The 22105-nt window shown below is 51.8% G+C and overlaps 1 protein-coding gene across 2 annotated transcripts in view; it reads right to left on the reverse strand.

Annotated features, from left to right (window-relative positions):
- The window catches only part of PLEKHN1 (pleckstrin homology domain containing N1), a 42942-nt gene that overhangs the window by 18482 nt on the left and 2355 nt on the right, over window positions 1–22105 (reverse strand). For both annotated transcript variants that reach the window (XM_090024646.1, XM_090024645.1), the window contains exons 3-6: window positions 9279–9425; window positions 8546–8626; window positions 5305–5392; window positions 1117–1241 (exon numbers count right to left, since the gene is read on the reverse strand). In XM_090024646.1, coding sequence (XP_089880772.1) covers window positions 1117–1241; window positions 5305–5392; window positions 8546–8626; window positions 9279–9425 — 441 coding nt within the window. The remainder of the gene's footprint in view (window positions 1–1116; window positions 1242–5304; window positions 5393–8545; window positions 8627–9278; window positions 9426–22105) is intronic.

Below are 22105 nucleotides of genomic sequence, written 5' to 3' on the forward strand. Positions count from 1 at the left end.
ACACTGCCAGCCCTTGATTCATGCTGGGAGCAGACAAAGGGCGTGCCAGGAGGAGGGGCAGGTAGTACATGGGAAGTTTATGGGCCTTTGCAGAGCCCGCTGATGGGAGGGATGGCTTCCTAGCACCTGCCAGTCTGCAGTAGGCATTTTATCTCCCGTGGGCATCTGATGTCTGGCTGTGAGTGCAGCTGTGCCCCTTGAAAGTGGAAAGGAACCAGACCGCAGTAGTGCTGCTCGCCCCCGTCTCCTATGATTCCCCATGGCTGGCTGTGCTTTCATGTTGGTTAAAGCAAGGGACTCCTGGGATCCATGCCTGGCTCTGCCACTGACTTACTATGTGACCTCAGCAAAGTTGCCTCAGCCTCCCAGTGCCTCAGTTTACCCCTGTGCAAAACACGGAGGATAATCACCTGTCTCATAAGGGAGCTGCATGGGTGAATTCAGTGCCTGCAAGGGACCATGATGTCCTCAGGGGCTGCGAGGTCTTACAGGGGGCCAGCATAGCTCCTGAATGCCCAGAAGGGGCTGCCCCAAGCAAAGTCTTTGCATCACACCATTTGCTATTTGTGCTTCATGTCAGCCAAGGAACCTGTTCACTATCAGCTGTGTTGGGGAAGGGGAGTGGGACATGCTCTTGTTCCCAGACTCATGTCTTGGCTAAAGCTGCTTTAACCCACATAGCTATCAGTATAGGGGGAATAAACCAACTGGGCTATGGTGACAGGGGATTCTAAGGCAAGGAGGAAGATGGGCTGCAAATGTGCCTGGAAGTGGGGCCAAGGCAGAGCTGGGTTTAAGGGGCAGCCATGCTCAAGGCAGTAGGTTCATGCAAGCCATCCAGCATGCAAGTGGGAGCAGAGGGGGCCCGGGCCTCAGCCTCTATCCACAGTCTCAGGATGGACACCAGCTCTGGGCTGAGCTAAGTAAGGGGGACAAGTGTCTACTGGTCACAGGTATAGAGTCAGAAGCCTCTCGATCCCTTCCCCAGCTCTCTGCTCTTTAATCACTGCAGGAGGAAAATCACCGTTACCTGGAACATTGTTTAAAACCTCCCCGCATGCAACCTCCCAAGCTCATCCTGTTTGTAGCCAGATCAACCTGGCCCAAGCCACTGACCTGGGACTGAAAGGGCAGCTGGAGGCTTCCTCCATTGAGGTGGATCTGTTTCTCCAGGTGATAAAGCCAGTGCTTCATCTCCGACTCACTGGAGCAGTACACCACAATGGGGTTCAGAAGAGGCCCTGCAGGTGCAAGACAGAGGATGAGCTGAACACATAGGGGAATGCATGACCTCCAGCACCAAAGGGTTAATCCAGGAGCTACCTGAGTTAGGCGATAGTGTTCAGCCAATAAGCGACATTGTTTGGATGATGTACTACTTCTCTCTTGTATGCCATTGGCCAAATGTTATCATCTTACTAGGAGAAAAAGTTGTACTGATAGTGATTTATAGGTGGGAATTCTCCAGGCCTGTGTGTAGCAACATCAGCATGCCACCAGGCTAAAATGTAGCTATGCAAAAAGAATTTTTTTTGCAAAAATCCAGTTGGTCTAATGACAGATATCGCCTCTACCATGAGCTCTGATTCATTATGCCCAAACTCACCCTGTTGGACACTTAACATGGCCAGAAATATATCACTTTTTTCAGTCCCCGAAGTTGTTACAAACTCCCCTACAATCCAAAGATCACAGCCTTGTCCTAGTAAGACTGATTAGAAACCACAGGGAAAGGCTATTTTTACAGTCCAAATTATAAGAAAGACAATCAATCGGGAAGTGTCCGGCGGTTAACATTCACATTTACCTGCTAGAACAGGGACGCGGGGGAAGGCAGCTGGCTAAGCTGGCTGCGTGGGGCTGCACCAGCAGGAGCACAGGCTGGCCCTGCATTAAAATCCTGTGTTTGGTTGGAGAGTCACATGACAAAGGGGGGGGGGCGGGGCTTGCAGGTATATAAACCCAGGTCCTGACCCATAGTGGCAGTCAGAGCCCACAGGCTGCAGGGAAAGGAGCTCCTGCCAGCAAAGATCGCAAACCCAAAGTTGCACTGATAGTGATTTCTAGATGGGGATTCTCCAGGCCTGTGTGTAGTAATGTTCAGGCTGGTGGAGCGTGGGAGCTGCAGGTCACGGCAGGTGCTCCCAGGATGCAGAGAGCTAGAGAGTGGGAAGGTGGCTTGGCAGCGGTGTGATGATGACCCAGAGGGGGGACTTAGAGTTAAAAGCAGGTGCTTACATTTTTGCTACCTTTGTTATAGACCACAAAGTGACTGAAGAGGGTCACACAGGGGTGCTTGAGAGGCACTCCAGATTTTCAGCCCCATCAGGCTCTAGCTAAGAGGGCCAAAACAGAATGGGAAGGGCCAAGGGCCCAAGCAGAGCAAGATGGACCAAGGGCCAGACCAGCCTGACTCAGAAGTGGGCCTAGGCTAGCAGTCAACAGCTAAAGTAACCAGTGGGCTAAAGCTAAGAGAGCTGAAGCCCGTACAAGTTGGTGCATGGATCTAGGGTAAGCTGGGGGTCAGCTGGGTACAGGAGGCATGCACTGGCCAAAGCAGGCTCGGGCTCAGCCAGGGACCCTGGGGCAGCCTCTCTTCTACAACACAAAATAATTTCATCAAGGCATAGCAGACAAGAGGAAAAAGGAGGGCACCCCAGGAAGCTGAGTGGGGCAGGAGCCACATGGCCACCAAGGGGCATCACAGCCACCCCTGGGGCACCGTCCTGTCAAAGCCACCTACAAAAACATTGCACGTTTTTAAATGACATTGCTCCTGTAGGAAAGGCCATAGCAAATTTCTCCATCAAGGCAACCATTTACTGCTCACTGTTACATTTTTTTAGCCCCCTGTCATAAATGTTGGCTTCTCAAATTCCCATTAAGGCAAACACAACTTTGCACCCACCAAATGAAGGTGTTCTTTGCCTTCTAAACGTTTGACAAATTCACCACTGTTATTTGCGGTTTTTAACCAGTTTCATTAGTGTCTCCCCTCTTGACTGCTGCCGGAAGTGCGTGGACCTTCTCATGGTTCTGCAAAGCTACTTTCTGAATCCTTCACCGGATAAAATTTGTGCCAGGCCGTTTATTACTACTTGATGGAAGACATGGCCCCACCCACTGTTGATTCTAATATTTCCAGCTCCGTTTGTTTGCTAGCGTGAACATCAAATTCTCTCACGCCCCTAACCAGTCAGCTCCATGTTATCCGTGTGACGTCAATAACCAGTTTCCAGACAGTGGCCTAGCCTATGCTATGATTAATAATTTACTAGATGCATCATTAAAAGTGTATTAGATGCACTTTAAATAAAGATCCCTGATTGTGGCTTTTGTGATCTTTAGGATTGCTGAGATAAGTGAGTGTGCAATATGCTGTCATAATAAAGAAATATTACCCCAATGATACTTTGCCCTCTGTCAGGGTCTTTCATCTAAGGATCTCAGTGTGTTTTATGGGTATCATTTACAAGCAGGATACTGTTGTTACGTCCATTGTAGAGGTGGTGAAACTGAGGCATATGGCACTCATACTATATGCTCCTTAGATCACTGCAAGGCAGTGACTGCTTCTTGTTGTATGTTTACATAGTGCCTACTGCAGTACAGCCACAATAGCTGTCTGACAGACACACCCAACAGTAGCATTAATAATGTCACGTAGTGAGACAGGGAAGGGGACAGAACTTAGCATGGGAGATGACATTTAACCGAGGAAACCTAGGTTGGGTTTCCTGCCATCGGCTCTCTGCAATGACCTGAGTTAAGTCACTTTCCTGCTCTGTGCCTCAGTTTACCCATCTTTAAAACGGGGTTAATAGCACTTGCATGCATTTCTACCTAAGCACCGAGGCTTGGGCAAGACAGCTTACCATTACAAGTGACAAGTTACAAGTGACAAGCTATGACCCCATCACATGGCTTACATGTCATGTGAGGTATTTCTCAGGCACACTAGAAGGGATAAGCCCTTCCCAGACAGCTGTGCACATGTTCCAGCCTCTCTCCAAGAGTCAGATGAGTTTAACAAGTCATATAAACGTGGCTTGCTGGTGGAAGAACCGCCATGCTCCAGATCAGGCAGAGAAGAGTCCCTTTCCAAGCTGTCTCTCTGCTGGCCTGTCTTCAAGCCAGGTCAGCCCTGAAGTATAACTGGGCATGGCCAGGACTCTACCTCTGAGCTTTGGGGCTTGTGTCTGCACATTTGGATTAAGGCTCAGTAAGAACCACAAGCACCAAAGCTTTTCTGACATGGACTCTTACTCTGGAACACACAAGTCTTACTCTGAATCATCTTAATCCACTTTCAAAGGGGCCCAGACTAATCTAGAGAAAGGCCTGACCCAGCCCTGAATGTCTCTCGTTTCTGGTGCTTTATAACCCCTCTTCCCTAACTATGACCAAAACCCAGAAATGCCTGAGTCTCATTTCCAATCCACAACTCTCACGTGCATTAGAAATCAGGCAGAACCAGTCCACCCTTCCCTGCACCCGGCTGCTAAGACGGGTGTGAGCACAGATCCCAGCCCTGCACAGATCTGGTCGGGGGTATTATGGGATCAGGCCTGGAATGTGGTCACAACCCAGCCCTCTCTCGGTGCCGCCTGTCGTTCGTCAGGCTGTGTCTTACAAGGACTTCCGTTTCACTGCATAGCTGTGAATCAACTCGTTTTCGAGCTCAGGGCATGGGAGCACATAGATACCCAGAGCAATAGGCCAGCAAGCTTTGGCAGCTCCCTATCTCCTTACAGTTGACTGACCTCTGTCTAGCTCACACTTTAACTACCGCTCTCAGTGGCTCAGGATTGCTGTAATCCAGCCATGACTAAGCCCGATGCTGCACAGACAGGTTGTTACCCCAGGAAGGGTTTAGTGTTGTGAGATGATTCAGAACAAAAATAAAGGTAGTGCGGCCAGGGGACGGGAGGAGGAGCAGCAAGGGAGCATTGATTTACTGATGTCCGGGTCAGCTCCTGCCATTCTGATGTTACCAGCTGAGGATAAAGAACATTTGTCCTTATTAGACACAAGAGCTATTTCTGCTAGAGGAGCAGTCAGGTGTCCCTTTGTGCCATGTGCTGTGCAGACACAGCAGAGGCAGGGAAGGAAGGGAATGCTCTTATCCCCATTTCACAGATGGGGAAGACTGAGGCAACGGGCCTAAACTAAAAGAACTCTGTCACAGAGCTGGGAAAAGAGTGCACATCTGAGCAGGGACCACTAGACCCCACTTCCTCCATGAGGTGCCAGAGGACAGAATCACATCTCCGATGCAGCTGGAGTGCACCGAGAGGCACCCACCTGTAATCCGGAAAGCATGTTCCTCCTGCTCTGCGCTCTTTGCATTTCCAATTTCAAGCACACTCAGCTCTTTCAGTGGCAGCAGCCCCTGCAGAAGCAAAACACCCATTAGAGCAGGTTCAGTCCCTTTCTATCACCAACATCCCCTCTCTAAAGGGAATCTGAAACAAACCTCCTAACAGGGAGCACCAGGCTGTTTGTCTCAGACGGTCTGTTTGCAAAACAAGTGTGCCTCCCTGCTGGGCCCCCCTCGGGCCCCGGGGGAGGCACACCTGGGCCACGGGTTAGCGAGGATTAGTTAGGGAGCTTCTGGAGGGGCTGGACGTATTCAAGTCAGCCGGCCTGGATGATCTCCACCCTAGAGTCCTAAAGGAACTGGCCGAGGTCATTGCAGGACCCCTGGCACGGCTTTACGAGCACTCGTGGCGCTCTGGTGAGGTACCGGAGGACTGGAAGAGGGCCAACGTGGTCCCCATCTTCAAAAAAGGGAGGAAGGAGGACCCGGGAAACTATAGGCTGGTTAGTCTCACCTCGATCCTAGGCAAGCTGTTCGAGAAAATTATGCTGGCACACATCCAGGAGAGGCCAGCAGGGGACTGCATGCTTAGGGGCAACCAACACGGGTTCATCAGTGGCAGGTCCTGTCAGACCAACCTGGTGGCCTTTTACGATCAGATCACCAGATCGTTAGACGCAGGGGTGAGCAGTGGGCATCGTCTTCCTGGACTTCCGGAAGGCTTTTGACACCGTCTCTCACCCCGTTCTCATTAAGAAACTGGGGGGCTGTGGTGTAGATACCCACACAGTCAGATGGGTCGCCAACTGGCTGGAGGGCCACACCCAGGGGGTGGTAATGGATGGGTCCTTCTCAACCTGGAAGGACGTGGGCAGTGGGGTCCCGCAGGGCTCGGTCCTCGGGCCCGCACTGTTCAACATCTTCATCAGTGATTTGGACGAGGGGGTAAAAAGCACCCTGTTCAAATTTGCTGATGACACTAAGATGTGGGGGGACGTGGGCACACTGGAAGGATGCAACAGGCTACAATCAGACCTAGACAGGTTACAAGGGTGGGCGGACGAGAATAGGATGGGTTTCAGCACAGACAAGTGCACGGTGATGCACCTCGGGAGGAAGAACCGGCACCATACCTACAGGCTGGGGAACTCCCCTCTTGTCAGCACGGAGGCGGAAAGGGATCTGGGGGTCATCATTGACTCCAAGATGAACATGGGCCGGCAGTGTGGGGAGGCAGTCAGGAAGGCCAACCGCACCTTGTCATGCATCCACAGATGCATCTCGAGCAGGTCCAAAGAAGTGATCCTCCCCCTCCATGCGGCACTGGTCAGGCCGCGGCTGGAGTACTGCGTCCAGTTCTGGGCGCCGCACTTCAGGAGGGATGTGGACAGCATGGAGAGGGTCCAGAGGAGGCCACTCGCATGATCGGGGATAGCAGGGCAGGCCCTATGAGGAGAGGCGACAGGACCTGAACCTGTTCAGCCTCCACAAGAGAAGGCTGAGGGGGGGTCTTGTGGCCTGTTACAAACTAGTCAGGGGGGATCAGCAGGCATTGGGGGAGTCCCTGTTCCCCCGAGCACTGCCAGGAGTGACCAGGAATAACAGTCATAAGCTGGCAGAGGGTAGATTTAGGTTAGATATCAGGAGGCGCAACTTCACGGTCAGGGCGGCTAGAGTCTGGAACCAACTTCTAAGAGAAGTGGTGCTGGTTCCTACCCTGGGGGTGTTTAAGAGGAGGTTAGATGAACACCTTGCTGGGGTCGTTTGACCCCAGTACTCTTTCCTGCCATGGCAGGGGGTCGGACTAGATGATCTGCTCAGGTCCCTTCCAACCCTAGAAACTATGAAACTATGAAAACACTACTGCAAACGGGCGTGGGTCTTCCTTGCATTGCACTAACAGGTCATTCCTTAGACAGGAACCTGTGGGTAATAAATACCCTGTTTATGGGCAATTCCCATTGGCTCAACTGCCCCAACATTTCCACCTTTGCCTTTAGCACCTAGCACAAGTAAGGTGATGTGTTCAATGCTTCCTGCCATGGGCGGGCACCCAGACCAAGCAGGGCAGGAACAATTTAAAAGAACCAAAAAGTGAAACTGGTTATGAACAGAAAGGGAAAGTGTAAACTAAGTGCAATGTGTAAAGAAATAGCAAAATGGTGACAAGTGTGAGCTGCCTTGCCTGGGCGTTCTGGCCCTGATGCTATGATGAAAGCCCTCTCTAAACCAAATCCTTACGGAGAACTATTTAGTCGTAGGATCTTGGTGACAGTACAGGTGCAGTCCCCTTTTTATAACTCTTTAGCACTAATAGGCTAAGGGGCTGTTAGGAAGTCGGACAAGAGCTCTTTAAACACGGTCTAAATCTTCACGGTGTGTCTTTCCGCTTAAAGCTCAGTTTGTTCAGTGACTCAGGAGGCTGCGCTGTCAAAACGCATTAACCGCGAGTCACCCAGAAGACAGTAAATCATTTCTAAAAGGAATGGCTTCTACCAATATCTTCCAACCCCGCTGGCGCAATTGTGTTTCTCCATTCATCAAAGGAAAGTGCTTTCTTTTTATGCACATGCGGATGGATAGACAGACTGATGGACAGAAGGGTAGATGCACGGACGGATGGACAGATGTATAAAACACACTTTTTTTTTTTCCATCCAGTAGCAGCTTCCTGCCAAAAGATGACGAAACAGTTTGTCATGACCATGGGGCATGGGTGTCCTCAGGAATCATCTCCTTTCCTCCTCCATGCTCTTCTCCTTCCATGAAGAGAAGCACCTTGGAGTTCACACCCAAACCAAGAGCCTCAAGTTCAGCTCCTAAACCCATATTCAGGCAACCAAATTAAGTGGCTTGAGTTTTGAAAGTGCTGAGGACAGACAGCTTCCATGGAGGCCTGCCAGCACTTGGCCTTCCTAAGACCCTGGCCTATCATCACTGATTTGTCTTATGGCTGAACACTGAGGTCCTGAAGCTCTTTCAGAGCAGTAGCTACCACAAGACAGCCCCTGCCCAAGGGACCTGCCTTCTACGTGGACAAGAAGAAGGGCCAAGTGGGGAGGCAGGACAGAGACAGAGGGCAGGGGGTGAATCCCTTGAGGTCACAGAGCAGTTTGGCAGTGGTCCCAGGTACAGAAGCCGGGCCCAGCGACCTGACCATTAGACCACGCTGCTCCTCCACCGATTCCCACTGCTTTGTGTCATGGGAACAGAAAGATCCCTCACCTGATAAGTCAGTCCATTGGAGCCGACGGACTGAAAGTACAGGTAGGACTGGAACAGCTCCAAGTAGCAATCGTTCACCTCCTGCAAAACAGAGACAGCTTGAAGTTGGTCCCAGGGAAAATTTGATCCTCTAGCTTCGCTCTGTTATGCACCCCAGGCGGGGCAGCACAGTCCATCCACCCAGGGACCCAGGGTCTGCCAGCTCAGAAGCCAGGAACACATGTAATCAGGGGCCAAAGGAAAAACTGTTCTGTCTCCAGGCACAGCTGCCACATACAAATGCAAAGCCAAATCCCCTGATCTGATGAAGACAGGTGCAAAGGCAGCCTCAGCACATGGTCTGGGACCCAAACACTCCTCCAGCTCACAGGAGAGAGAAGAAAAGACACCCTTCTTGGGGCCAGCATATCCTATGTCTGAATCAGGGGAGACCACAGAGTTGGCAGACCCGGGCCCTTGAATAGTCTCCCGAAGTGCTGTCCCATAGGGATGAGCTTTGGGGCCCCACGGTCTGGAAGAGACAGCCTCTACGCTCACCCACGGCCTCTCCAAGCTTCCCTAATGAGCCCTGCAAAACACAGACTTAATCCTGCTTCCCCCTGTTTGACCACCCCAGCAGGAGAGTAAGATAACCTGCCAGACAGACAAGTACTTGCTGCAGCAGCAGCGTGTGCAGCCAGGGGAGAAGTGGGCAGTTGCCCTCCAGACATCTGGATGATGCACCAAAGCTCACCTGGCAGTGCTGGAATTTGAATTTGACCTTGGAGTAATAAATGATCTGTCCCAGGTTCCTCACGACCGTCTTCCTCCGCCCTTTCTTGAACAGGCTGGGAAATCGTTGGTCCAAGTTTTCCTTTTGATTGTCCTGGGTCGTGATGTTCTGTAACAACAGCAGCAATAACAGATGAGGCCCTGAAAGCCTCTCTCTACCTGCCAGAGGCATCAGCCGAGCCACCTGTCTTTAAAGAGGAGCCCCGGGTCCCTTGTTTGTTTGCTAGGTCTCCATGCCAGCTGGGGAGCTGGGATTTTATTACTGCTGTTCTGGACAGGCTGGGAGGTGTCCCTCCCTGTACAGAAGGATATTTTAAACTAGACGAGGAGCGTCTGGTTGTTTGGGAGGAATAAGTGTTACATTTTAGATCCCCCAACTTCTCAGCTGCCCTTCTGCTGGCCCTATTGATTGACACAGGCATCAGCAGAAGCCACCAGAACCGAGCAGAGCCCGGTGGTTTTAATTCGGACAAGTCTGTGCAAAAGCTGCCTTCGGTTTCCTTCTGTTTGGGTCTCCCCAGTCTTAGCACTCCCAGCTGATCAATCACATTCCCCTCTCCAGCCGGAGCTGTTTACAGCTGCTATCTGGATATAGGATTTCACGTTTATTAGGCTCAAACCCTGACATACCCAGGCTGGGTCACTGCGGCTTCAGCTCCTCTAAACTCCTCAGGGTCACTTCATGGGGAAATTCCCTCCTCGTGTGCATCTCCTAGCCCTCCAGCCCACGCCCAAGACACGCATGGGGACTTGTGCAGCATGCTGAGGGGATCAGAGGCCTCTGGAAGTCACGAGCTGGGCTCTAGCTAGCCACAATCATTCCCCTACTGAGAAGCACATCCTCAAAAGCTGGACCAGAGGCAGGTCTTTGGTGCATTACCTGCACACAACTTGGTAACGACTGAGATTGCACCAAGAGCAGAAAGTGCATCTGTCATCAAGGGCCCTCCTGTTCATGCCTGGCAATGAATTTGGACAAAAAGGGCATGTGGAGGAATTTGCGTGGTCAAAGGATCTATCAGAAGTTGCCTAGTACAGAGAGCCAGGGCTGCTCTCTGCAAAGGCAGTTGTGATGCACTCCGTGGTGAGCTCCTGTCAGTGCCTTGTCCTTAAAACAAAGGGAGAAACACAGAGCTCTGGAGAGGCTGATGTCAGGGAGGGGTTTAGCAACCTCTTGCATCATCCCCTGAGAACCAGGTAAATGGAAATTCCTCTCTTGTGCAATGCCCTGGCACCTGAAGTTTGCAGGCCATCTTGTTCAGGCTCTTATGCTGCTGCGCCCATCGCTGTAGCATCTGATCATGCTCTAGCAGGGGGTAAAGCAGTCCGTATAGCATTGGCTGCTTGCAGTCTCTGAGCATGTCTAAACATGTCATTAATGTGCAGAAATAAACTCCAGAGCTGATTGCTCCAAAGTTTGTTGCTCCTAGAAAGCTCCCAGGTGCACTGTTTACATGTGTCCAGACCGCAGCACATTGAGCCGGGGCAGAGCTGCTCCAGTTGGCAGGGAGCCTGGGGGATCCACTGCTCTGATGGGGCTCTGCGTGCTGTGGAGGGGCTGGCTGGGGCATAGGGGTGCTAGCTGGCAGGCAGTCCTGGCACTGAAGTACCCTTGTGCCCCACTGCTGCACATGCACTGCTGCACACAAAAAAACTTCACAGCAAGATAGTACTATAGTATTTGTATTTACAAATACTATCCTGCTGTGGAATGAATTCATTTCCTGCACCCTAACAGAGGTGCACGTGTAGACAATGAGATGTTTACTGTGAAGCTAATTAGTCAGTCCCTCAGTAAAGGCCTCATGTAGACACATCCCCTGGGAAGCATTCTGCAAAGGAAATATTTGGGCTGTCTGGTGCCACCCCTAGAGACAGACCAGGGCTTTTATTTGGAACAGCAGCCCACCTTCCCACACTTCCCAGTCTCCCAACTGAAAGAGTGAATAATAAGCTGCCGGGGCATTCAACCAGTGGCAATCAGACAGGGATACGGGTTTGTTCCCTGGAACATCCATGCCCTGGTCCTGTAAAAGATGCATGAGGAAGGAAGGAAAATCTGCCTTATATTATACCAGAGATGGGCAAAATGCAGCCTGGGGGGCGGATGCAGCCCACCGGGCCATTCTATCCAGCTCACAGGGCCCCTAAAAAACTTTAAAAATTAATATTAATCTGCCCTGGGCTGCCTCTCATGCAGCCCTCAATGGCTTGTTGAAACTCAGTAAGCAGCCGTCTGCCCAGAATAATTGCCCACCCCTGTGTTATACCAAGATAGCATGGCTTGGCAAATTGTAACCCGCTCGCCCAGCAAGGCACTCATCTCCAGGTTTCGGAGCCGTGTTTCCAGGGAGTCCTAGTAGCAAGCACATGATGGCATTAGAGGGTGGTGGGCAGACCGCCTCCTGCCTCTCAGAAAGGGCTTCTATCCAGAACAGCATTTCCAGGAACAAGCCGAAGCACGGATGCCACGGGGGTTGAGTGACAAAGCGGCCCCCACAGTCCAGCCAGGGAGCCCAGCTGGCCTGTGCTTTCCCAGAGCTGATCCAGAACCTGCCTAATCCACATGTGCCCCTTTTCGATACTTGGTGCCAGGGAGACAGCTGCAAAAGCCCGGGGATAAATGAAGAGCTGGCAGCCACGAAGCAGACCCAGTGACCTCACCCTGCAGGAATGATGCTCCAAGCCTCCACAGCTCTCCCAGTAGAGAGGAACTGGTGAAGGAGGGAGGGGATACTAATGATTTCTGAATCCCTTTATCTGCAGGGCTGTGGGTTCCTTTCAGGGCTTAGCTTGAATGCAGATAACACCTTGAACCCCACCACTCCTACACACACACACACCCCAGGGGTCTTCATCCAAAAAGCTGTCCCCTTTCTGCACCCGACCAATGTGGCACTGAAGGTGGGAACCTGCTAACTGCCAATTAATGAGCTCACCTAAAGCCAATTAGGGAAATTACATTTGTGCTCCAAGACTTCTACCCTGGCCTGACTTATCATCACTTGCTGGCTGTGCAAGCAATTAAAAAAATAAAAGGTGCTCAGGAAACAAGCCCATTCAGTGGGCATCTAATATGTGCCATCGACAGGTCTCGCAGGGACACGGCCAGGGCCTGTTTAGCCCCCAGTGGGATTGCTGTTACAACAGCTTAAATATGACTCCATTTATTTTCACTTCCAGGGTGTTCACCTGCCTGGCTGCTTTATTTTTATTTTAATTTTGTTTGCAGTCCTAGAAATTCCCACACAGTCATGTGTATTATACAGAGAACGTGTGCTCTTTCTATTAGAGCAGAGCCCGAGAGTCCCCGAGACGGACCAGAGCCCTTCTGTGCTAGGCTCCAGGCAAATAATGCAGCACGGAGGGCCCCAGCTCCAAAGAGTTCACTGTCTCTTTTGTAAGGAGAAGGAGGCAGCAAATTGGGGACGAGACCAAGATGACTGAAGAGGGCGAGAAGCAGCGGTTCCAGCTGGGGAATCCGTATTTCCAGCTTGCACTCCAAAGCGCAGGTGTCATCAACAAGAAACAGATGCCCAAGAAGACATGAACAAGACTTAGAGCCTCTCCGTGGAGCCCTGCAGCCCTCCGCAGCTCTGCCAGCTGCAGCAAAGGGGCTGTACCTCCCAGCAGCACAAAACTCCCGGCATGATGGGCGCCCAAAGCAATTGTCACTGTCAAACCACCCCCACACCAGCACAGGGAGGGAGAGCAGGCTCCTGGATTTTGACCCTAACTGCGGTCTCACTAATTTCCGGTGTCACTGATATGACAGCAGTGCTAAGAAATTAGATTAGCAAGTCTAGCAGCTGTAACCTGGCAGCGTCCCTTTCACAGCTCGCCCTTCTGCTCGGTGTCCTCAACACGCCAAGCTGCTACACAGTACTGTATACCGCACCAGCCACCCAGCCCAAAACGCCCTTGGGACGTCCTTGCATTCCTCGGGTATCAGTGCGAGGCTGATGGCTCACAAGGAGCCGCGTAGAGTAGAGGCTGTGTTCAAGGCTGAATTGGATTTCCTACCTCATCTTCACCCCCGTTCTAGCACCCCAGTGAATAGTTTACTTGGATGAACAGTAGCAACGCGGCATGGTCAGAACCTGGGGTCTCATCTGAAGAAGTCCAATGTTAGGAAACTACATAGTGCTTCTCATGGCTGGTCAACTCGCTCCTTGGCTCTTATCTGCACAAAAAAATGCAGCCTTCTATTTATAGCGGCATGAGCAAGGAGGTACAACCCCTGCTTATGTGGATATAGTTGTATCAGTATGAAGGTCCATATTCTGGTATATCTATCATGTATGGGAAAGGGAATAAATTACATGGAAAGAAGGCTGTTTTATATGGGTGGCATTGCAGCCAGACTAGGCACTGGACCACTATGATGAATGCTGAAAACAAAATGCTGCTAAAATGAGCACATTGCTACAAATCTCTTGTCCAGACAGTCTGAGTTCAGATGGAGCTTGCTTTGAAGGCATGGTAATGATGGTGGATGCATTTATGCTTTCAGATTGCCCATGTCCTAGCCACTGTGTCACCCTGGCTAGCCCCAGGTTAGCATCCAACCGCTGTTCCCCTCCAGCTGGGGCAGGTGCAAGAGAAAAGGATCTGCCACAAGAGCCCAAGCCAAGGGGCACAAGAGAAGCTCTCCTGGGGGGCCATCAGAGACCAGCTAAAACTGCAGCCCCCATCCAATCCTCTGGATCTAAGTCAGAATCACAGCCCAGGATCCACTCCTTCAGGATCTGGGCTAGATCACCATCCAAAGGGGTCTAATTTCCTAGCTGAGGTCACTTGACCCCAGCACTCTTTCCTACCCAGAGCAGAGGGTGAGACTCGATGATCTAATAGGTCCCTTCCAACCCTAGAAAACTATGAAATCTCTGAAATTTTGGCAGCACTTCCCTGTTTGTGCAGGTTTCAGCCAAGGGTTAAGCGTGGGATTCCTGTCTGTTGGGAAGCTGCAGCCTGGGGACCTTTCAAGGGGTCTCACTCACATGACCAGTGATCAGACAGCACCTGGCTGGGAGCAGGGGAAGACAGGCTACTCCGGTCCAGTTTCACACTCTCTTCTGAATTGTTCTGTGTCCATTTGGTGAGGAGTTTGCATAAGATCAAAACTAAATAAGTAACACCTCGGAAAGGCCTGGCTTTGTGAGAAGGGCTGGTCTGGCAGGCTCTCTGCAGAGTAGGGTTAAAACCTCACAAAAGCACCAGAAAAGAATCCAGTTCCCTTAAATCCAAACAGTGCCCTGATGCTGATTGCACCCGAGCTCCAGTGCCAGTTCAGATGTGATCGAGGCCTGACTCGAGCGCACTCGTTCAGCGACAGCCAAGCCGCGCCAGTCTGAATACAGATACAACCAAATCATGCTACGGTTCTGTCTGCCCTTTAGATAGCTCCAGTCTGTGGCTCTAGGGGGAAATTTATCTCAGATCTGCTGTTTGCATCTGAGCGGTGCCAGGGAAGTTGTGGTATCACCAGTGTTATGAACAAACCAGACATTTGTGTGGGTGGGTGGTGGTTGAGTTAATGGGAACTCTCCAACGAAATACTCTGTTAAGTCACGAGTGAAGACGCGTGCAGGGTGTTTATACAGCATCTAGCATGGTTTCATAGATTTCATAGACATCAGGGCTGGAAGGGACCTTGGAAGATCATCGAGTCCAGCCCCCTGCCCAAAGGGCAGGAAGTCAGCTGGGGTTATAGGATCCCAGCAAGATAAGCATCCAATTTACTCTGGAAGGTGTTCAATGTAGGTGCTTGAACCACCTCCGATGGCAGGCTGGTTCAGACCTTGGGGGCTCGGACAGTAAAGAAATTCTTCCTTATGTCCAGCCTGAAACGGTCTTGCAGGAGTTTGTGACCGTTCGACCTCGTCATCCCTTGGGGCGCTCTGGTGAACAGACACTCCCCCAGATCCTGGTGGTCACACCTGATAAACTTATAGGTGGCCATCAGATCCCCCCTGAGCCTGCGCTTTTCCAGGCTAAAGAGTCCCGTGGCTCTCAGCTTGTCATTGTAAGATCTGTTTTCCTGACCTCTGATCATGCGCGTGGCTCTTCTCTGGACCCTCTCAAGCTTCTCCACATCCTTGTTGAATTGTGGAGCCCAAAACTGGGCGCAGTCCTCCAGCTGCGGCCTCACCAAGGCCGAGTACAAGGGGATTTGCTTGAGAAGCATCTATGGATGCAAGCCAGCATTTTGCTCGCTTTACTAGCTACAGTATCACATTGCAGGCTGATGTTCACCTTGTGGTCAATGATGACCCCCAAGTCCCTTTCTTCCGTAGTGCTAGCCAGCGTAGCGCTGCCGAGCCTATAAGGATGGTAATGATCCCTAACACTTGTACAGCACTTCTTAGCTGTGGATCTCAAAGTGCTTTATAATGAAGGTCGGTCCCCCTATCCCTGTTGTACAGGTGGGGAAACTGAGACACCGAGAAAGGAAATGACTTGCCTAAGGTTAGCCAGCATGCCTGTGGCAAAGGCAGGAGCAGACCCAAGGCCTCTCAGTGCTCCGGAGAGAGAGCTTTCTTCTCAACTGGGTGCTACGAGAGTACAAATAAGCCATCGCAGCAGCCAACTGAGACTGTACAGGTTCCCTACGGGCACCTAAGTTCAGACTGCACAAAGAACCACAAGACATCCCGTCCTGACCACAGAGTGAGGGTGGCAGACTGGCTTGAACCCAATCTCATGTGTCCATCTGCAATTTCTATGATCCCTTTGTCCCTGTCTCTAGGGAAGGAGGCTGGCTAGTCACAGCTCAGGAATCCTCCCTCTGTGTAGGGAACAAAACCTCTTTGTCACTCCGTCAGGCCTTTCTCATCAGTTCACAATCGGCTGCCCAGGTGTGAGAGAGAGAATGCCATTTCCTGAGAGAGGAAGCATCTGACCCAATGCAAACCCAGCCACAGAGGCTTGTCCTGGCTAGCAGGGAAGCTGTCTGAGAACTGGAGGTTTAGCCGCCATGCTATCCGCTCCATCTTTCCTTGGGATAATTGGTGGCTGCCTCATGCTTCCAGCCCAGTGGCACCGGGGGGGGCACCTGTGAAGCCACTGAAAAATTGGCCTGGCATAGAACAATCCTCCTTGCATAGCAAGGAGCTGGTACAACTCACTCTATGCACCCCTCTCTGCAGCCCTTGGAGTAATGGGCCTCCTGAGGTCATTCCCAGGCACAGAGGCATGGCCAAGGGTTTACCATGTTCCAGTCATTCCCGGTAGCTGAACACCCCACTGGGGCTGTGAGCATGGTTGGGAAAGTTAGAGCACCCAGAAGGGTCTAACTTCATTGAAGACCAAGGCCCAAAGCTACAGCCAACTCTGGTGTCTCAAAGCAGGTCTAGGCACCTGCTGGCATTGAGGTGACCAAGGTATGTCTACATGGCTACTAAGTGCTGAGCTAGCTACTAACAACCCAAAGCTGTTGAACATCTATCCAGAGGTCAACACTGGTTTTGGGCAGAGTGCCCAAAACACCCGCAACCTTGACTTGTAAGATGTTGATATGCTAGGGGTGGATGGCGGGGGAGCTGCAAGGGGCCTCATACTTGTTGTGGCAGCACAGCCCTGGCCCCTTCCCCACCATCTGCCCTAGGTGTGCATGCCAAGCAAAATGTCTTTGCATGCCATGCTCTGGCACCCATGCAGGGGGTTGCCGACTAGGGTTGTGCGAAACGGCACTGTTCTGTTTCGACTTGAGTTTTGAATGGGACAGTGTTTTGCTTCTAATTTTATTTTGAGGTGAAACAGCTGTTCTGTTTTGCTTTGTTGAAACAGCACGGCTGTTTCAACGCTGTTTCGATGATTGTAACGCTGGGGATGGGAACTCAGCCCAGCTGGGCTGACTGCCCGCCCCCACCCCAATCTAGCGCTGGGAAGGGGAACTGAGCAATCGGGCTCAGTTCCTTTCCCCAGCCCAATCACAGCACTGGGGAGGGGAACTGAGCCCAGGCCTCTGCTGTGATCGGCTTCCTGCAGCTGGGTGGCGCAGCCGTGGTTCTCCCCTGTCTCCTAGCACCTCGCTGCTAGCTACTTCAAAACTCAAAATGTTTTGAAAATTTCAAAACATTTTGACTAGCCTTGTTTGGTTTCGAGACTGCTTTGAAGCCCTTCGTTTCGATTCGATTTTGCTGGTTCAAGCTCAAAATGAGTCGAAACAGTGTTGAATTGAAACAGCTGGCAAAATTTGGCACAGCCTATTGCCTACCCCTGATACTGAAGCCTCTAAGTCGGACCGCCCTGGGAGCAGTCCAGCCTGACCCCAGAAGCTCTGCTGACCTTCACAGCCAAAGCCTGAGCCTCCCCATAACCCACCCCATGTGCACTGAGTTCAGAACTGCAGGTGGCAAGTCCAAGAGGTCTGCCAGCAGCAGTCCCATAATTCCCAGCTCTAGACCCCTGGCCCTTCTAGACACCACTTTCCATCTCTATTGCCCATCATTAACACCATGCCCAGAAGGGGGAACAAATAGTGGGCAGACTGCTTCCTACACAACAACCAAGAAGTACAAGGTGCAGCAGTCCCGGTGTGGATATGGCTGGGGACAACCCTCAGGACCAGCCATACAGATCACATATCAAAGGGGGCCTCAGATAGCCCCTGAGCAGCCTCTGTCCAATTGAAGAGACCCCCGCCCAGGGCCAGCACCATTTTTTGTAGCAGCTGCCATACCCAGATGTAATCAGAGGCCATCAGGACATAAGTGACAAGGACACTGCACCTCTTCCACTCCCAGGCATCACAGCTAGCAGGACCACAGCATGTGCCTCTTAGCGAAAGGGCTGCAGAGTGCAGACGGGTGCATGGGGCCATGACTGCATTTATTGTAATGGGTGTGTGAGCTTTAAATGTGGTGTAAGGTGTGTGAAGACCAGCTTTTGCTCAAAGATGTACATGTATGTAACTATATATAGAGAGAGAAATATATTTTTTCCCAAAAAAAAAGTGCATCTTCTGTCTGAGCCATGTTCTACCTTCCAATGCTTGTTATCAATGTAATTCAGCAACCTGGGGTTAAATATGGCTGGAGAAGGATAAAAGGTGTTTTTCTTTAACACACCCTAGCACCCTTTAAAACCTCCAGCATAGATCCCACACATGGTACTCTAACATATTAGGTGAGGGAGGGGAACCAGTTCATACAGTTCAAGGTATAGAGGATAATTAACACTACTTCAAATTTTCACATCCAAAGCGCTCACAAGCTGCTAATCAGCCTTCACCACTGGGCCAGTGCGAAGCAGCTAATCACCATCCTCTGGGAAGGAGGAAGGGCTTTCCCTATGTTACCAGTAAGGGAGTTGATTAGGATGGCCATCATAGAGGACATTCTGGTTTTCTGCTACTCGGTCCTCTATTGATACAAAACCCAGCGCCTTTATGTCCTCTATTTTTCTCTTCTCTTGAAGAGAAAAATAGAGGACATAAAGACGTCGGGTTTCATATCAATAGAGGACTGAGGACAATGGGACTGTCCTCCGTGATGTCCACCCTAGAACTGATGCATGGGGTTACATCTGTCATTTCCCTGCTGCTGAGGCTCTTATTTTGCTTCGGTGCCAAACACTCCCATTCTGATCTGGCAGCACATGAACTGCTTTGCACCAAGTGACAAAGGACAGTGAGTGGGCCCAAGGAGGCCTGTTTTCCGTGTGGATCCCTGCGAATCTCAGGCTCAAGGTCTTTTGGGCAAAACCTCACAGGGAGTGAGTGTGAGAGCTGGGATGAGTGAGAACCAATTCCTCACCTACTCCAGTTAGGCGCTTCCACCATCACAGGGGTAGGTGAGTATCGCACCTCCCTGTCGCGTGGGTGATGCTCTGCCTGGACCCATGGGAATATATTTTAGCCCTGGGTCTTAGGCATTGCCACCCTTCTGTCATTCTCATCAGCCAGCTGTTATTTCCCCTGAACTGATCCGGGGGTGGCAGCCTACACCCCCTCCCCGATTAACTCGGCGTTTCCATCCAGCCTGATGCATCCCAGAGAGAATGAAACCTAGTTCCTCATGCAGCTTGGCAGGTCTTGCACAGTGCAAGTGCTCTGACATGTTCAATCTCTCTATCGCCCTTGTCTCATCCAACAGGTAGGGTGAGTTACTAAGTAACCTCCCTCCGCCCCTCCACATCCTTGGTGGAACATCAGAGACTTGCCCCTGAATCACCAAGGATGTCAGCCTTGCAAGTGCTGTGCCCAGGGGGGCTGGATGCTGCTGTTTAATAATAGAAGGAGCAAGGGAAAGGATTGGCTCTTTGGTCATCCCCCCCTCCTCTTCCCCCTCCCTCTTGTTTTGACTCCAGGATGACTGGGATGGGAAGTACAGTCCCTGCGGCCCCAGGATGGAGGAAATCAACAGCAAAGCACTGAGGAGTCTGTTTTGTAAGCAAGGGGCCTGGGGGCAGGACTGTCCCATGTGCCTGGCTTGGAGAAAAGTCACTCATTCCAGCTCCTGCGCTACCTCCCGCCTGCAATGGAGCTCCTGGGCACGGAGGTGAAAGAAACCTGACTCAGCGCTTATAGCGTCCATGACACCGACGTGCCAACCGCCCCAGTGGTGCCACATCTGAGCATCACCTGGTCTTCGATGGGCCCAAATCCTCCCAGGTATGTAGGCCACTAAGGAGAAGCAAGGTGCCTACATACCAGTGAGGATCTGGGCTGAATGACTCACTCAAGTTCACACGAGAGGCCTGTAGCAGAGCACGGTATTTGATCTCCAAGCCCCAAGGCCCAGGTACTTCCCTCTCAGGAAGGAGTCCCACAGCAGGGGAGATGCCACGATGAAGGTTTTTGGCCCAGGTGGTTTTACTGACCCGACAGGGGAGATCCCCTTCTTCTGAGCCTTGAATGACCTGGTGTAGTGGAGGGTGGAGACCTGCCCGTTGCACTGCAGACAGGCTGACCCCTGCAAAATCTACAAATGCTATCCAATGGGAGGGGCTCAGCTACACAATTTATGGTGATGGGGGATTGTTCTCAAGCTCTCCGTCTACCTTGCTCCTTCGGCCTTTTGGCTAGGGGCAAGTGAGACTAGGGGGCAACTGAACTGCAAGGCCTCATGCTCTTGGGGCTTGTACTTCAGATGCCTGCCATGGATTTGGGAGTATCTGAAGTCCCAGGCTGAAGAGTCCGGGAAAGAGGATGCTTGCTGGTGGTAGTGCCACACAGACTTGAACAACTGACCTCTACTAAATAGACAGAATTTGGAATTGATTTGACCCAAGACATGGAATTTCAAAAAATATAAAGCAAGTAGTCCCATGTTGTCCTGGTCCCTCCTGGGTGAATAATGTGTGTGTGACCCTTCTTCTGGCTCTTTGTCTCTCTTTGCATCCAAGGCCTGGCATTAGCAGATGCTAAGGTGTCACCAGCTGGGAGCAGGCAGCTCAGCTGTGTGGATCAGCCACGCAGCGATGCTTGGGGCAGGACTTTGTTCTGCTGTTGTGCATCACTTTGCACTGTGGGGTCCTGGGCCAGGCCTGGGGCCTTTGGGCACTGTGGCTACACAGAGAGTACCAAGAGCGATCATTTGGCCAGTGCATTTACACACGCACTGTTGGCCTGGCATCTGGCACCATTTGCGAGCTGCATTTTTCCCATCAGCTAGCACGGCTATTATTCTTCTTGACTCCTTGGAGGAAGCACCATGGAAGTCAGAGGTATCCAAACTTCAGCCCCGATCCTGCTGTCGCTGGGAACTCTCCCAGGAACTATCTCCTTTGTTAATTCCCGCTGCCTGCTTGTTAACCTCATTTACAAACAATGGGCAGCTTAGTCACAGCACTGAGCCCTTCTCTGGGGCTGTTCATCTGTACAGCTCAGGCAACTTCCCAATGCTGACTTGACCGATATGGCACATGTGAATTGCCCAAGGCCACATGATCCAGCACTGGGAAAGTCTTCCATAGGGCCTCCCTGTCCTATGAAAGACTGTCCATTGCCCTAGCCTCCAGGACCCCACAGTGCAAGGTGATGCAACTCCCCCATGATTAAAGGGGAAAATCACACTGGATATAAAGAGCTCCGCTGGATGAGAAAGGACCGGGCCACGCAAAAGAGCTCTTCACTGGGAAGTGCCAAAGCAGCCAAGTGTTTGTGGGTGGGGAGATTCAGCTCTCCACCCCTGCCTGGGTTGCCCAGGGCTTCATGCTGCTCTGCCCAGCACCCATTGAAGGCCAGTGGAGGGCCTGGGACAGACAGGGATTTGCATCCCCTGCATAGGCGACTGGTGCCTCTTGATGCAGGGGAGGCACCCGCAGAAGCCACCGCCGGCGGGGACGGAGTTGGCGAGTACCCGCAGGCAGTGTCAGCAGTGGGGGCGGTCATGTCGGGGGAGGCACATGCCCCCCTGTGCCCCTCCTTACCTTGCACCTATGATTCCCTGCACCACCTCATTGCAATGCACCTGTCTAGCAAAGGTCTGGCCTGGAGCCTGCGAGTCCTCACTTTTGTTCCCAGCGTTTCTACTGACCTGCTGTGCGGCCTGAGGGGAGAGACCGTTTTCCCTGCAGCTCCGTTTTCCCCGCCCTGGGCCTGTCCTGCCTTTTGACACACTCAGCTCTATGGGGTCAGGGACTAGCTCTCATAGGAGCCCCCCTGCAATGGGGACACATCTTTGTGGGGCCTCAGGATGCTGTCGTAACACAAACACGCCAGGACTCGGAAGCTAAGGAAACAGGGCTGGGTGGCATGCCAAGGACAGACTTCCTTCTGCTTCTCACCTTCCCCAGGCTTATTGCTAATGGCCTGGGTGCTGCCTCTCATTCCAGCGTGGGAAT

The sequence above is a fragment of the Crocodylus siamensis genome, chromosome 12 (genome assembly GCF_052110815.1).
Source record: "Crocodylus siamensis isolate JL-2025a chromosome 12, ASM5211081v1, whole genome shotgun sequence".
In the NCBI taxonomy this organism is placed as follows: Eukaryota; Metazoa; Chordata; order Crocodylia; family Crocodylidae; genus Crocodylus; species Crocodylus siamensis.